The following is a 16,590-nucleotide window of genomic DNA, read 5'->3' on the forward strand; positions in this document are numbered from 1 at the left end:
TCGCACAACTTCAAAAGTTTCTGCAGAATGCAAAGGAAAGTTCATCTTTAATCCACCACACAATCACACCAGTGTCACCTTTAAAACAACTTTGCTTGGGTTGTCACACTAAAAACAATTGACACAGTGTATTACGATCCCAGCTCTGTCATTAAGGATCAAACGCAGGGTTTTGTTTTTGTACTCTAGTCATAGACATCTCAAAGCTGGGTTTTAAAAAGAAATCTTGCATTGGGTTCCCTCCATGCTCAAAAAGTCTCTCATGTTACAAGGGCACATGCTTTTTAAGTGAGAAAAACGGAGAAGGAGAAATACTATTGGCAGGGCTACAGTAAATAAAACCATAATTGCTCTGTCTGGAAGTTGCGATCTTCTGAAAGTAGCTGTCAAAGGCTAATCAAGAGAAGAGGAAGACAAGTCAAAAGCTTCGTTGTTATTGTTTCCAACTGTTTTTTTTTTTTTTTTTACTCACTATTCAAATGACAGAGAAGCCCTAACAAAACAAACATAATCTGATGTGTCAAGTAAGTCGCTTAAAGCAATGGAATACCAGTGCATGTGCCAATGGTGATTCATTTGCACACATTATAAAGCATGCTGGCGGGAACACGTGTTTAGAAAACAAACAAAAAAACAACAATGGAAAACACCACTTGTTTTGTTTTGGATACCAAAAACATTACAAAAAAAAAAGTTTTTAACTGAACACAGGTATCAAAAGTACGTTGCTTCAAACATTTAAAAGCTAGTCTTGGGTCAAAACGTTTACAAACAACATAGGCAAACGTTTCACAGCCAAATGTTGTAATATGCATTTGTTGGTAAATTCTACTTTGCATTAGTGTATTACAACACCCCCACCCCCCAAAATTAATTTATTAACTCATTCACTGCCTTTGACAAGTATACTTGTCAATTGTATTTTTTAGAGCGGTGCTAAATGGGGGCGAATCTGAGCATGCTCCACTGTAAATATCAAACTTGGAAACAACTTTACTGATGCCCAACCACCGGTAGATGACATCATTGCCCCATTTTATAGGAAATAAACACAGTTTCAGAGTCCATGGGAGAAATGGCTGTATTTTGGCAAACCTACATTTTTCTGCTGTCAATTATAAAAGAACGGGACGGGACAAAAAGTAGGGAGTCTATTCTGTTATTTGGTAGATTCGGTTTATATATAATTATTGAATGTAATATCACGTGAGTATTGGAAATGTAAAAATTTTCTATAATGACTGGCAGTGAATGAGTTCTGTTATTTGGTATTGTTTAGTAATAAAAAAAATTGCAGTTTCACTTAGTGTTGTACATGGAAATATGTGATACTGCTCTAATGATGCTCTCTACATCTTTGCTAGGTTAGGACATTTTATCCGAATTTCCTGCTTCCGTTCCCAGGATCCTCTCTCCTTGCTTTCTGACATTTTCCCGCATGTTTGTGATCCCTTCAAGGAAAGTGTCTGATGTAGCGGAGGGAAGAGAGAGGCACGCGAGGAGGATGCAGCCTGCATCCTGTGAGCCGGGCTACATGAAGCGAAGGCAATAATTAGGCGAGGCAGGATGAGTGAAGGCTGACATCAATGAGATATGCAAATGCCTACGCTCATCCTAGTAGCAGCAGCACCAGCACACATGTGAAGGTCCTCTCTCAGTCAAGTAATATTGTCACGCACGGGAAGTGGAATAGGACTGCACATTGAGTTGCACTGTATTGGACGACACATAAATATTGCAACCAAATATCTTAACCGGATGCACCAAAAGTCCTCTATTATTTATTTTTAGCCGCCATGTCGGTAGTGAAAGTAGTGCACATCAGCTAGCAAAGTTGGGTAAATATTTACAATTAATGATTGTTAGGTTTCTATGAAACTGAATATTTTGCGTTAAATATCTAAAAAAATAATTGTCATGGCATTTACAGGCAAACGTTATGATCATGAGGGACAATGGCGTGCAAAGTCGGGGCCGAGAGTGCAGCAGCCCCGAGAAAGGAGCTCCACTATGACCTAACTCTGCTACCTTCGAAGGCAAGGGTGTCCAAACTTTTTTTTCTCTCTCTTGCTTTTAACACCTGATAATGGTGAGAAAGGAAACGGTCGTATTTTTTCATAATTTTGGAGTGGCCCACAGCTGTGATCACATCTCCACTTTCAGAACAAAAGTAAGCATAACCGGTAATAAGATGACCATTTTTAAAGGAACGTTTACTTGAGGATTTTAGTTTATCATTAGTGTGATATTTCACAATTCAGACCGGAAAGTGGCCCCCAGGATGTAGTTTGCAGCACACCACTTGAATGGGTCCTTATTAGGGATGTAACGATAACTGTAATATCTTGATATCACAATATTACAACTGTCACAATATTAAAAGCAGCACATCTGTTAAAGTCAGGTTGATTTCCATTTGTGCAGTTCTAGCACTCTCTGGTGGCTAGTTTATTTATTTTTTTTATTTTTTATTTTTTAGTGCCATTTAATTTTCACAAGGCATGTTTTGGCCCTTCTATGTTTAAAATCCACGCTAATGGTCAGATGAAGAACGTAATATGCTTGTGAACTGAGTCAATATATGGAGGAACTCAATGTGTGCTTGTATTAGCAAGTAAGTGCCTCAATATTAAGTGTTATTAAAGATTGTAGGTTGTTTATATACGGTGCTGTAAAGTACAAAAGCACGATATTGTATTTTTGTTGGAGTATGAACAATTTTTTTTTGTATCGCCAACCTCCACACAATATTGTGATAATTATCGTATCGTAAACTTCACATCGTGGTATCGTATCGTGATGTTTGAATATCGTTACATCTCTATAGTCCTTATACCCAAAAAGTTTTCAAATACAGTACAGGAGTCCTCAGTTTATGGTGACTGTGTACATGTCAGAACGTATTGTAAGTAATCACTAAGCTACACAAATCCAGCAGTAGTTGGAATAACACTACATTTTTGTATGATAAACACTTTGATGCAGTAAATATAAAACATTAAACAAAAAAATATATATAGTGGTAACTGAGCGTGCCTTCTTCCGCCATGTGACAATTCTGACATGGCTGGACAAGCAATTTTTTTTTTCCCGTTTGTCATCTAGAAATGTTAACTGAGGACCACCTGCAATCATGTCCACTCATTTGGAAGATACTCAGCAGGAGTGTGCTGTGTACAAAATACACATTAATGAGTTCATGCAGAGGGGGGGAAAAAAATGATGGCCCTTACATAGTCATAACATGAGGACGCGTGTGTTCCTCAGCCAGACGATTTTAACGCCCGCCAACAGAAACAAACCATAAAAGTGTGGAGCAGCTTTTGAAGTGAAGAACGTTCAAAGTACAGCGAGTTCTTCCAGGTTCTCTTCTACAAACAGCAGTTTATCTTTAGCACATGTGATGCACGCTCCTTAAACTCTAAAACCGTTTTGGTACACCAAAATCAATTGTGGGCAAAAAAAAAAAAAAAAAGATCTGATCTTAGGCCAGTTCTGTTGTGCAAGTTCGACAGCTTAATCAACCATTTAATGTAGTGCATAACAGTGAGGAAAAAAAAACATAACTAAGAAGGAATAGGAATATAAAAAGTCTACACACCCCTGTTCAAATCTTTTGATATATTTAAAAAAAAAAAAAAGAGAGAGAGAGAGAGAGACCTAAATAAAAATCATTTCAAAACACTTTCCACCATTACTGTGACCTATAACCTGTACAAGTCATCTGAGAAAAACAAATCAAGACAGGTACAGTAAAGACAAATGAGAGAATGTGTTTGCAAAAGTATGCATATCACACTTAACATTAATGTGACTGGTTAATTCTGAACACTCCACTTATAAGAAAGTGCGCACACTTGTATACCCACACTTTCGCTGTTTAATGTTGTTTTCAATTGAGTTGTATGTTATATGTCACATTAATGATGAGAAAAGCTTTTGAATAATGTATCGTTACATTTTTTTTACACTCACCATTTGATGACTTTTTATAATCTGCCTTTTGCATAGTGAGGCGTTAAATCGTTGCTGGATGGTCAATCTAAAATATACCGGAAGTTCAGTATATGCCCTTCAAAATGAAGTTTTATACCTCAGTTAGGTGTACGGTGTACCTTTTTTATTTTTTTATTATTAGTGTTTTGTTTTGTTTTAATTTAATTTTATTTATTTTTTTATTTTAATTTTCGATAAATTATTTGAACATTTAACATAAGGCAATTTACTATCTCTGAAGAATGGATGGATTTTTTTCCAGCATAGGGTGTTCTCATCCTCAGCATAGGATAGATAGTTTATTACTCTATCTGTTATGCGGAGAAGCTGTCGTACATAATTATAGATCTGATTCTACGTACGATTTATTATTGTACTCAACAAAATTCCCCATTGGCGTGGCTGACCGCTATTGCAAGCTTTTGCTTTTAAAGACGTAACCGGATGCACTTAGCCGTTGTGACGTCGAACTTGCCAACCATTAAGCGCGTCTGCTGCTGGGTTTGTTCCACTTCACAGCCGCTCCACTTCCAGTCGGATTCAAGTGAAATGAGAGGAGGGGGCGTCCTGCTAAAAGGTCTCCCACCATCACTTTTGACGACTTCGCTGTGTTATTTTTGTGGACGTTCGGTACTTCCTCCATGAACGAGACATTTAATTGTCGGACTTTGGATAAAGTTGGAGTTCGGCCGCTGCACAATGTGACCACGCTGCATCTGAGCTGAGGCACTTCGGATTTACTCGGTACCGTTTTACTGATCCAGCGACGCGGGATTCAAGAATGGGAAAACTACAATCGAAACACGGTAAGAGATTTATTTTCTTTATTTATTTATATATTTTTTGTTTGTTTTATGCTGCACCGTATAAACATGAAGCATTTAAAGCATGAACTAACGATGTGTGTTTCTCATGATCTAAAGCCTGCAAGCGCAGAGAGAACCCAGAAGGTTAGTCTCATGAACAAGTGCATGAAGAATATTCAGCAGTGATTAACTTTTTCACGCTGATTGTTTCTTTATTCTTTTTATGTGTCAGGGGACAGTTTTGTTGTGAACGCTTTCCTCCGGAGGGGGATGGACGAATCTGAGCGCTATGGAGGGATGGATCACAAGATGAAGAACGTGCAGGTATAGTGGATACTTGACTCCTATCTAATATGGTGGTTATTGTTAACTTAAAAAGTCAGACTATTAAAGGTCATATACTGTATTTGAATTTGTATTCACCACTAATGGGAAGTTTTAATCTCATACAAAAGCTCTTCGTGTGCAGTTAATTAACAAAGTTGAATAAATACACTGTTGATGCAAACATGTGAAGTACTTTACATACTATTTGTAAATATTTAACCAAATGCATAAACGCAGATATTCCACTTATTCTATAAATGCCCCCTATCTATCTATCTATCTATCTATCTATCTATCTATCTATCTATCATGTAGGGTTCCCCAAACTTTGGATTGGGGTCCAAATTGGGTGGCTGGTTATCTTTTTTTTTTTTATTGAGTCAGCCACATTTTCTTTCTACTGGAACGAAAGCAATTTTGGGTTCTGAAACTGATAGAACTGAAATACTATAAAACTGAAAACTTGTGTGGGTGCGTTTGCTGATGGGATGAGTGTGTCAGGCACTTCAAAGTTGTCTGCTCGGAGCTGTGACACCATCTCACCCCCCTCCACCCTGTAAGAGGAGATGAGCACTTCTTGACTTTTAAGGAGGAGGCGAAGTGTATTGACGAGCATGCGTGAAGACAAGCGCAAAGTGTCTTGTTGTTCTTTCGGCCACGTCTGGCTCCCGACACAACACTGTTGCGATTATAGCCCCGCTCCACACCACCTTTACTGGATAGGATAAGAAAGCCACACATACTGTACACAGTGAATGGAAAGGTTGCGTTTTCTCCCAAGTGAGGTGTGTAAAGTTTGCTCTTGTGGCTGCTGGGGTCAGGAATTTAACCTGTGTCAACCCCTCCTTCAATGCATCCCATTTTATAGAGTAGCTCCCAATCAGCAGCACATGATATCACTTCAATTCCCTCTGAGGGGCCCACAAATTATGTGGAGTTTTACACGGGAGTATAGTATAGTAGGTGAGGTGGGTGGTTGTAATGGTGCTAGAGTTAAAGATTAAATCAGGTTATTATCCGCCCACTGGTGGCAAATTAAAGGGGCGCTGGAGTTCACACTCGCCCTGGAGGGGAAACCACCAAAGGCACAAGGCTTTTATTAGTAGGTGCTTCCCACCCGTACGTCTATAACGCTCCAGGCAACTAATTTATTTGCTATCATTACAAGTAGTCAGTCGCATTATAATAGGAGCTAAGTAACGATCCATATTTCACAAAAAAACTTTAATAGGAACAAGTGAGACAACATGGCCGAATATGCCATCATATATATATATATATGTGACCACATGTACTATAGTGTCGGTGGTAAAGTTGAGAGTAATCCTTTTTCCATGCGTTTCCCTCCTTGGAACCACATCTGCATATTCAGCCCCTTTTTCATCTTTATGCATGTCAGCTGTCGCCAGAATCTGGCAAAAAGGAGATTTTTTATCCCCCCCCCCCCCCCCCCCCAAAAAAAAAAAAAACATCAAAAAGTCTCTCACATGATTGTGTTGTCTATGAAATACGGACTGAAAATGAGTTCATATTCGGTACGGCAGAGGAAAAAATGGGTCTGCCTGCTCATGCGTTACATTAATGTTTGAGTTTATTGATGTAAAAACGTCCTTGGGGGTGTTTTAACGTCCCAGTGCAGCTCATTGAAAATGTATCTACCATAGCGCAGCAATTTTGATGCCACATATTTTCAATTTTGAAGTCTGTACCAGGATCAGATCGTGTCATGTTTTGGAATGGTAGTAGTAGATTAGACGTCTGTGTGTGTGTAGTTGCAATTCAAGGCAAGCGTCAGCAAATTTTTCTTTTTGTTTTTTTTTGTAGTCCTTCAGAATAACATTACTAGTTTAGTGGAAAAGTTCAAAATTTAGTTATTGCTTTTACAGTTTATCAACTATTTTAAAATGTATGCCACTGGTATGTTTGCCTAATTTTTGTTCACGTAGTGTGGGTTCAACATTCACTCATTAAATTGTGAATGTGAGAATGGATTGTAGTTTGTCTGTATTTATGAAAAAAAAAAAATATATATTTTTCTTTCTCAAACAACAAAATGCGCTTGTGAGATGCAGCTATTATTGTTGTCCACTAGGGGTCGCCATCACCTCGTTTGAAACTATAATATCTGTGACTTTGAGTGTGTATGGCTTTAAAAGGTGGGGCCTGACATAGTGACGTGGGAGTCATGCAAGGCGAGTGTACAGTTTATTGTTGTGAGCTCAAGTTAGCGGCTGGCTAACCGTTAGCCAAACTGCATACTGTTGAGTGGACACAGCAGCTTGTTTGAATACACTTATTTTCTTCTTTATTTTGTTTCTGTTTGTGCAATAAATCGAATGGGGATTAGTGTTAGAATGGACACTGCTTTGAATGTGAGTTTGCATTTTCTCACATCTAGCATTTAATCTTCATCACTCTTCACATCTGTTGTGTTCAGCTGTTTTGTTTTGGAAAATGCACAGCTAAAGGCCAAATAAAAACTCTTGTGAAGCATATTTGGAATGAAATGATTTATAGGACATTCGACTTCTTTCCACTGTGAAAAAAGGCTCATCTGGTGTTTTTATGGATGGAACACGTGCTGGTCTTAAATTGGCCATCTTAAAGATACATTTTTATGTGATTATCATGACTCAGCATCTCAAGTGCAAGTAATTATGGTAAAGAAAAGTTCATACTGCAATTTTGAAGGTATTGATGAAACAATTGAAGAGTAGGACGGTCTAGTCTTTAGTGTGCAGACCTTCTCAACATCTGGCCCTCACTTGGTGTTTTTTGTCTTAGCAGTGGCCTGTTTAATGAGCTGCAGGGACAGATAGCGTTACTTGTGACTTCAGAGAGGGGAGCAGATTGGCCAAACATGTTGTTTAGCTGCGAGCCTGCGACCATCCCACCCCCCTTTTCCTCCTCATTGTCAAACGGGGGAGTAAGATTCCTGAGCTGTCTGGCTGCGACTTCAAAGTGCAGTGCTGAGAGTTATAAAAGGGCTCTGATATCAGTGGAACCTCCAAACCCCTCACCCCTCAATCCCCCTGCCCCTTCTTGGCGAGGATGTCTGGCGGGGGGGGTGCAGGGGTTGGTGTACTGCCGGGAAAAGAAGCGCAAACATGGCCTGTGCCCAACGCGAGTCTGTGTAAACCGAGAAAAGCTTCTTGATAAAGCTTTAATTTTGACCCGGCAATCTGCGGAGGCTTTGCTTTAGGAAGAAATAACAGCCGATCAAACTTGTTTAAATATTGGTTTTTCGGCAAAGCATGACTCCAGTCGGCTGGCTGGTTGCCTTCGGCGTGTAATCGCACTTCCAGTGCAGAAGTGGACAGCGGCATGGTCATGCCTGAAACGCCTTCACTTCAAGTGAGACCAATGCATGTATTTTAGCTCCCCAAAAATCAGCAAGCCTGCACTTACTGAATGCTTAAAAGTCCCTAAGTCAGTCTGGGGGAGTGTGCTCATGAGTTCACGAGAGCCGTGTGAGGGTTCACTGTGCGTCTCACCTCTGGAAACATCAACAAGGTCCAAAACGCTGTCGCGCACAAGCAAAGTGCTTCAAACGGGCTCGCTGGGATGCCCCAATAATGACAGGCTAATTTGGCCTTTCAGCACCGCCTTTTCTCTCAAGTCTTGCCACAGACTTGCTTGTGGGGAGCCACCGTGTCAACACTGTACATTCCATGACAAAAGAAAACTTTGGTGTTCCACTTTAAAAGGATTAATATGAATACACTTGGAGTAAAAAGGGGCTCAGTTGAGATCATGTTCCAAACGCTCTGTGACATAAATGTCAATAGTAAAAATAAGATTTAAAGCGGCAATAAGGAATAAGTGTTTTCTTTTTGTTTTGTTTGTTAAGACCCTATACCTCTGTACGGTGGAAACCTATTCTGGAATGCTAATGTTTATATTTCTTAGCAGCATTTTTCCAAAAGAAATATTTCTTTCAGTACTGTTGCCATCAAAACTTTACTCAATTTTTAGGCAGTGATTTAGGTACGATTTTACAAATTTTGTCCGTCATAAAAGAGCAAATAAATATATAAGTGCCATCAATAATAAAGCATAAAAACACTAAAGCACATGGTCATAACTTAATGATGATTGTCCCACAGATGCATCTTAGATTTTTGTGGGAATGCTGAAAGTATTATACGAGCATAATACTTCCCATTTACACCGTTCAAATTTCAACTTGCTTGAAAAATTCACACCTTCCGGGGTATATATCATCTCATTCCACATTACCTACAGTACTCTCACAATTTAACGTCAATACCAACTTTCCCCCATTCATCTTCAATGGGACTGATGAACTTTTCTAAATCCCTGAAAGGCCAAAAGGAAAAAGGTTATTGATTGTATGTAAACACAGACTACAGTCAGCCTTCCGAAAACGGACGTAAAAGGAGCGAGGGTCTTGGAGCGATCCTATTGGTCAGCTTTTTGGAATGCCAATTGGCTCCCTTGTTCACGCTTTGCTTCCGGGATGCCGATTACAGGGAAAGTTTGTTTGCTGTCACAATGGTAGTATTTGATTGATAGATTTTAGCGTATTTAGTCATTCTATACACTTGGAGATTTGATTTTATTAACTCAAATTTGGCTATAAAAAGCCAAAAGAAAACCAAAACTGCCAAATGATTTTGAAATTTGAAGCTATTGTAACAAAGCACAATTCGAACTTATTGTTGCTTCAATTGAGATCATTAAAACTTTCACACCAATCTGCTCCTGTTGCCTTTGAACATGTCAACACCTAACCTGAGGTTGTAATCAGTACATCAATAGAGAGATGTTGCTCCTGCCCATCTGGATGCAAATAACATTCTCACCAGCAACGCACCATGACTTTGTACTCTGCCTTGCTCATGATTTGGAACGACTAAACACCCAAAAAACAAAAAAAAACAAAAAAAAAAGCACCACCTGAGATGCGAACACAGCAGAGAGGAGACATAAAGGTGCGCTGGTATATGTAGCTCTTTTTAAACAGTCTTGAGGCATTTGGAGGGTCTGTTTTTTTTCCACCCCCACCCCCACACCCCCCTTGAAAATGGCTTCACAAGAAGGCGAACTGTGAGCCTTCATCTCTGAATGAAAAGCATGTGGCTGGCATCCAGAACAGCGGGGTCTTTCAGCACGGCCCCGGCAGACATCTGTTCCTGGTTTGTACTGAAAAATCCTGGAGCGGGGAGAGGGGCTGTGGTGGGAAGGGGGTGGAAGGTTGCCGTGGAAGAGGAAAAGAGGAGGAGTAGGGATTTAAGGGTGTTTTTTTTTTTTTCTTCTTTGGGGAGATATTTGAGGGGTTTCAGAGGTATCGGGAGAGAAAGTGGGGCAACATCTGCCTTACTTTTGGGAGGAAGACGCTCTTTTACCACCGGTTCGGTTTAGTTCAGCTCAGATCTATTAGTAAGTTTTCCCATTGTCACAAACTTTGAATGATACTAAAATAAACCACATTTTGGCAGGCTTTAGTTGTGGTAACAACCACAGAGAGGGAGGAGCTTGACACGCTTGCGGCCCATTGATTGGTGGACAAACAGAACTCCTATTGAAATTTCAGAGGTCCACTGTAGTTTGTAAATGAGTGAATACATTAGATTGACGTTTAGGAGGAAAAAACTCTTCAAGTGACACTAACTTGGCAAAGTTGAATTAATCTTTTGGTGATATAAATCAGTTATTGTATTCCTACCAAATCCAAATCAAATCCGTGTTTAGCGAGCTGAACTTAACCGAACCTCGTGTCTTTTCATCTCACCTTCACTTCCTTCAACTATTAGTCAACCAATATGCGCATCACTCCACACTTGTACGACTGTTTATCTGTTCCCATGTCGATTTGCCATTTGCCGAATACTGACCTCGCCGTCACTGTAAACATCATCACCAGGGCGGCTTCCGCACTCATCACCAGCGCGAGATGCTTATTTAGCCGCTCTTTCATGTCGCTGGCGTTCGCATGAGCGTCACCGCGACGCCTCTGAGTCAGAGGGCGAGTCTCACCCACTCGGTGTGTTTGATGGAAAGAGGCGCTGCTGGAGCATTACATGTCCATGAGGGTATTTTGGAGTACGTTCAACACAGCACCGTCGTAACACCCTGGGAGGACAGAAACAATCGTGCGCTGACAATTAGAATAGCTCTCAGTAGAGAGATGACCTCCGCCAAGGCCAAGCAATCCTGAACATGTCCGTCTGACTTGTTTGCTTGTGAAACCACAAGGTCATATAGTTTGATTCCTTAGACTTTGATGGTTAAAAGTGTTTGTTTTTTTGTTTTTTTCATATGCATATATGTCGGCATGGCATGTGGATGTCCATCTACTGAATACAAATACAAAAAAAAAATGATGTGCCTTGTAACGAGCTTGAAAGGATCTCATGAGCGTCGTTCTCAGACAGCTCAAAGGGAATATTTTTAGACAAGAGACGCACTTCCATTATTATCAGAGCTGTTATCTTCGTGGAATTAAGTTGTGTCGCCTTCTCTCCGTGCCGTCAGTGGCGCTTTGGAGTCACTCGCGTCTTTTCATGCTGTTTACGCCGTTTGCCGCTTCTGGACTTCAGAGAGCAACCGTGTGTAGTTGCACGGCGCAGAATGGCAAGATGTCAGCATTTGATCATGAACTATATGAAGTTGGGATACCTAAAGGAGCTGTAAATCTAAGAAATGATGAAGTATTGTTGCCAAGTGTTACACAACCTTTATTCTTTATTCTCAACTTAGCGCAACGTGCGTTCTCAAGTTATACGTCGAGCTTTTATAGGTTGACATTTGGTCAGACACAGACGACAGCTCATTACGAAACTGTTATTTTTCGTACACGTGAACGTAAACATTGTCTTAATCATGTGAGAGCAGGGGTATTCTTCTTGAAACGTCGCATGATGATGTATCCTCCACTTCTTTTCACGGAAATGAGTCACTTTGACAAGCTTAGCAAAGCCTGCGTGCGATTATGTGGGTATCTGGCTTTGTTTGATTGGTGAAATGTACGTCACTATCGTGATTACGTTTGATTGGTGAACAGAGCCCGAGCAGGAAGTCTCGCAAACCAAGCCCACCCCCAAAAAAAAAATCAATTGTGTCAAGCGTTGCATTAAAACTACTGAAAGTTACTTGAATAAATGTAACTGAGTAAATGTAGCACATTACTTCCCACCTCTGGTGTTAGCTATGTGCCTTTGGGAGGCGGAGCTTGGTGGTGTAGCATGTGACGTCAGTGAATCTGCTTCTGAGCGTTGCGTGGGCTGTGGCTGACGTGAGTGTGCTCACTGTGTTTCATACGCTTTATTGTCTCTCCTGTCCCACATGCAAGGGCATTACAGGAAGTATGCAAAAACCCGATATAAGTTTTTCGAGGTATGAGTCGTCGTTTGGCCGAAATGTTGCTTTGACTTGTGAGCGCAAACCTGAGACATTAGCGCTGAATGGTGGCAGCGATAATGTCATTTCCATTCATTTGAATGGGGACAGATGATTTGAGATATGAGCGCTTTGAGTTATGAGCATGTTCACGGAACAGATTCAAGTTCGGTTTGAACTACTGAACTAATGATAAAGTGTCTTGAAATCCAGTTTAGTTCGCGTAACTTCTGCCATGTAGTAGAAGAGTTAATTGTTCTTCCTCTCACTATAGGTTGCTGGCAAAGATAGATGAACAAAACAAATAACGTGGTAAATAATGATCATTTTAAGACCAATTAACGCGACAAACGTGATGATCTGTCTCGGCACGCTAATCACTAAATGTTGTAGACGACCACAATTTATCTCATCGGGAATCCTGGATTTGGTCATTAGAGGTGGGAATCTTGGGGCACCTCACGATTCGATTGCGATTACGATTCAGAGGCTACGATTCGATTATAAAACGATTATTGATTTCCCCCCAGGCAGCAGAAAAAACCCAATGTATTTTGGTGCTTTTAATGTTTCGTACATTAGTTACAAAAATAGTACAAAAGTCCTCTCAGGCCTAAATAAACTACTATTTCAGTATCAAGTTAACAGTTCAAAACAGTAAATAAAATACTCAAGTCCTCATTCTGTAACAACAGCTTTTAAGTATATTCAGTCTTCAACAGAATAAAACATAGCATTGAGCAAAAATATATTATTTTTATCCACTCAAAAGTGCACTGAGATATAAATGAAAGACAATGTGAACTACTACTTCAATACAAATGCCTAAAAAAAAAAAAAGTGCTTTCCTGCTTTTTAAATTGTGTAAAGATGAACATGTAAACATTAAAGTTTCTCAGAGGTACAAAAAAAAAACCCTCAAGTGCTTTTCTGCTTTTTAACTTGTGTAAACCTGAACGTGTAAACATTAAAGGGATCGTTCGGCTTTTTTAACATGAATCTCAATTTGATCCTCACCTCCCGTGTGTGCGATCAGCACTGACTTCTTTCTGACAGCGTTCGGTGACACCAGTTCTGGTTCGACGTTGGACGAGAGGAAAATAGTCCAGCAAGCTGGCTGGGGTCTCGGAAATAAAGCGTTTTTCTTCTAAAAAAAAAACTATTTGTTTTCAAAAGCGTGATACATTTCCACCACAATACTCTTTTCTGAATAAAGTCAGACGCCATTACCGCCAGCCACTACTTTTCTGTTCGTTCGTTCGTTCGTATCACTGCGCTGCGCCCTGTAGAACGCTAACCGACGCACTGCAGCCAGCCAGCTGATACTTCCGCCTGAAGTTGTTTGCCTTTTCGGAGCAGGTCTGATCGGACGAAGAGGTGGGTTGGTCAGCTCAGCCATGCTTGTTGTTGTTTTGAATGTCGAGGCGTGAGTTGTGGATGTGTACTCTCGGTCCGTCCCATTAAGCGTCCCGAAGACCGCGCGCGCTACTGCGTTTCAGTTCCGCGTACTTTTCGCTCCGGTCCACTTTTAGTTTCGGTTCCCTTGGCATATTTATATAATCGGAATTTGGACTTTTGTGAATCGTTCTCGATTGTTCCACGGCCGAATCGTGAATAATCTAAGAATCGGAAATTTTGCACACCTCTATTGGTCATGCTTTTGTGGTTGGAAGCACAATTTTAATCTGGAAGGATGTTTGAGAGGTCAGAAATCTCTTTTGTCGTTTGATGGGGTTGAGGTCAGGGTTCTCATGTGCTTCCACACCAAACTCATCCAACCATGCTTTTACAATCCATGCGGTGTCTTTAAATGTATCCGATGTGACTGTTTAGACTGGACGTCAATAGCAGCAGGTAGCCCTCATTTTCCCAGCATGCTTTGTGTGGCGGCGGCGTTAGCGGACGGGATGCTTGGGTTAACGCCGGTCTGTCTCTCTGCTCTCGCTTGCTGCCAGGGGAAAGAAAATACCTGAAGCTGGAGCCCAGTGCTTAATGCTGACATTTTTGGCAAAAGCGTCTGGATCCAAGTCTGTGTTTGATCTTGTTGCGTCTCTCAGCCAAGTAAAACACCGGGAGACTCAAAGGTTATTACATTTTAGTGTGTAAGGTATGTTTCCACATAAACCCCTGTCCCCCTCACCACCCCCCTCTCCTTAGAAAGTTGCTGCTCTTTTCTAAGTGGACTTCATTTCGCAATCCTTGGATCAGCCAGGGGAATATTCTTTTTTTTTTTTTTTTCCGCTTATATGGGTGGTGGAGATGTTATTATGGGCATTTCTAATTGCGCACACTCCATCTTCAGTGATGTCTGTGCATGCGATGAGCTCACTGACGACTAAAGCCGCTTGAACACTCCCGCATGTTGTCTCTTTAAATATTTGTAAATGGAGGCTTCTTATTTATTTTTAGAAGGACTGGGGACCCCTCGACTGGATAAGTGTGGTGGAAAACTTGAGATTGTCTCCAAAAAGGTCAGGCTGCGACCTGACATATATTTCACAATAGATCTTGAGGGGGGTAACTAAAACAGCACAATAGATTGTTAGTCATAAATCTGTCGTAGTCGAGTTCTAACGTACTTTTGTTGTTGCTTGTCGAGAGCATAAATAGCCGTGCCATAAATGCATCATTTAGTGTGCAATTACTTTTTTTTTTTTTTCCCCCCCAGCTTGTCATGTAACTCTTCACATTGTGATGCAATGTGCATCCAGCTTGGTCCCTTTGGAAGGTTGCAACCACTTACTTTGTTATTCTTGGATTTACTACAAAAAGAAACCTCAGACAGTCCCCCGAATGCTTTAGAAACTTCATCCTTGCTTCACATTCCTGAAAGTGACACCCTGCTAGGTTGGAGTCACGGAGAATAAAACCACACACGCCACAAACCCCTCGACTTCCTGTCGACTTAACTAAAAAAAAATAGTGGAGGGTGCTCGGTCCTGCTGGCATCGTTTTCTCTTCGTGAGCCTTTAAAGGGCTAGATACACCAATTCAACCCTCTGTGGCGTCGGCACGTCGCGTAGAAAAATGTCGTAAATACACACCGCACTGACTATTGGTGGGTCGCAATCACATGATTCTGGCGGTGCGTGAAATTCAACTGGGGGTCAGGAAGTAGAAAATGAAAATGATGGAAAGCGACTATGCAAAAGCATTGGGTGAGCCTGGACGTAGCTGACAGGCTCTAAAAATAGTAAACTATGTCTGATATGATCCTTACACTCTGAGGAAAAGAGATTTTTCTGAACTCGACTCGGATTTGCCTGGTGTGGAGGCAATCAACATTGCGAACTACCTCGTCCTCCAGACATCGTACTACACCGCTAGCCAAATCAAAGTGTATAAAAGCCTGGAGGCTTGCAACTATTTCGTGTGTGGTTGGGTCAGCGAACTCTGATCAAAAGAAGCATTAAATGACTGCCGTCTTGTTTTTGTTAGGGTGAGTAAATGTGATTCATGATCATTCTCTTTTCAATACAAATGTACAAAAAGGTACCACTGGCATCAGGCTACTAGCTAGCTGGCTAACTGTTGCTTTACCTGCTATTTTCTACGTGTTGCTAGGTTAACCTTTCTCAGAGGTCTAACGTATGTTGTGGTCTTCCTGGAAGAAGGACCTCAATTTAAGAACCACTCGTTGTGATAGCTAACGTAGATAGCATTGCTAAAAACAAAGACACAGCCACCTAGCATGGACACACAAGCTGTAGAACAAACTCCACATAGTATTATCACGGTTAGCTATGTTTCGGTAATATCACGGGCCTGTTGAGAGTTTTATTCAGCTATGTAAGTAGTTTCATTACTCTATCCTTACCTTTCACGAAGTGAACACTGCATATACGAGCGTATCCTCTGGATTTCAGACGAAGGTTTTTAATCCAGGTCTGCCGTCTTCTTTCGGTATTTTTTATTTATTTTATTTTTTTAAATGACCTTTGGTAGTAGTAACCTAATGGATTACTACTTTCGGGCCGTGAAAGTATCTTTGATTTTTTTCTTGATTAGAATGGTTGGTACAGCCATAAACAGCACAAAACTTTTTCTCCATTTTCTCCGCTAATTCCTATGGGGAAATTACTTCCTGCCCCCCATCTGA

The 16,590-nt window shown here is 40.7% G+C and overlaps 1 protein-coding gene across 2 annotated transcripts in view; it reads left to right on the forward strand.

Annotated features, from left to right (window-relative positions):
- Positions 1 to 4,500: 4,500 nt before the first annotated feature.
- The window catches only part of nkd2b (NKD inhibitor of WNT signaling pathway 2b), a 37,668-nt gene continuing 25,578 nt past the window's right edge, over positions 4,501 to 16,590 (forward strand). For both annotated transcript variants that reach the window (XM_077527320.1, XM_077527321.1), the window contains exons 1-3: positions 4,501 to 4,802; positions 4,920 to 4,946; positions 5,035 to 5,126. In XM_077527320.1, the coding sequence (XP_077383446.1) occupies positions 4,778 to 4,802; positions 4,920 to 4,946; positions 5,035 to 5,126 (144 nt within the window). In that variant the 5' untranslated portion in view covers positions 4,501 to 4,777. The remainder of the gene's footprint in view (positions 4,803 to 4,919; positions 4,947 to 5,034; positions 5,127 to 16,590) is intronic.

Source organism: Festucalex cinctus, chromosome 7, assembly GCF_051991245.1.
Source record: "Festucalex cinctus isolate MCC-2025b chromosome 7, RoL_Fcin_1.0, whole genome shotgun sequence".
Lineage (NCBI taxonomy): Eukaryota > Metazoa > Chordata > Actinopteri > Syngnathiformes > Syngnathidae > Festucalex > Festucalex cinctus.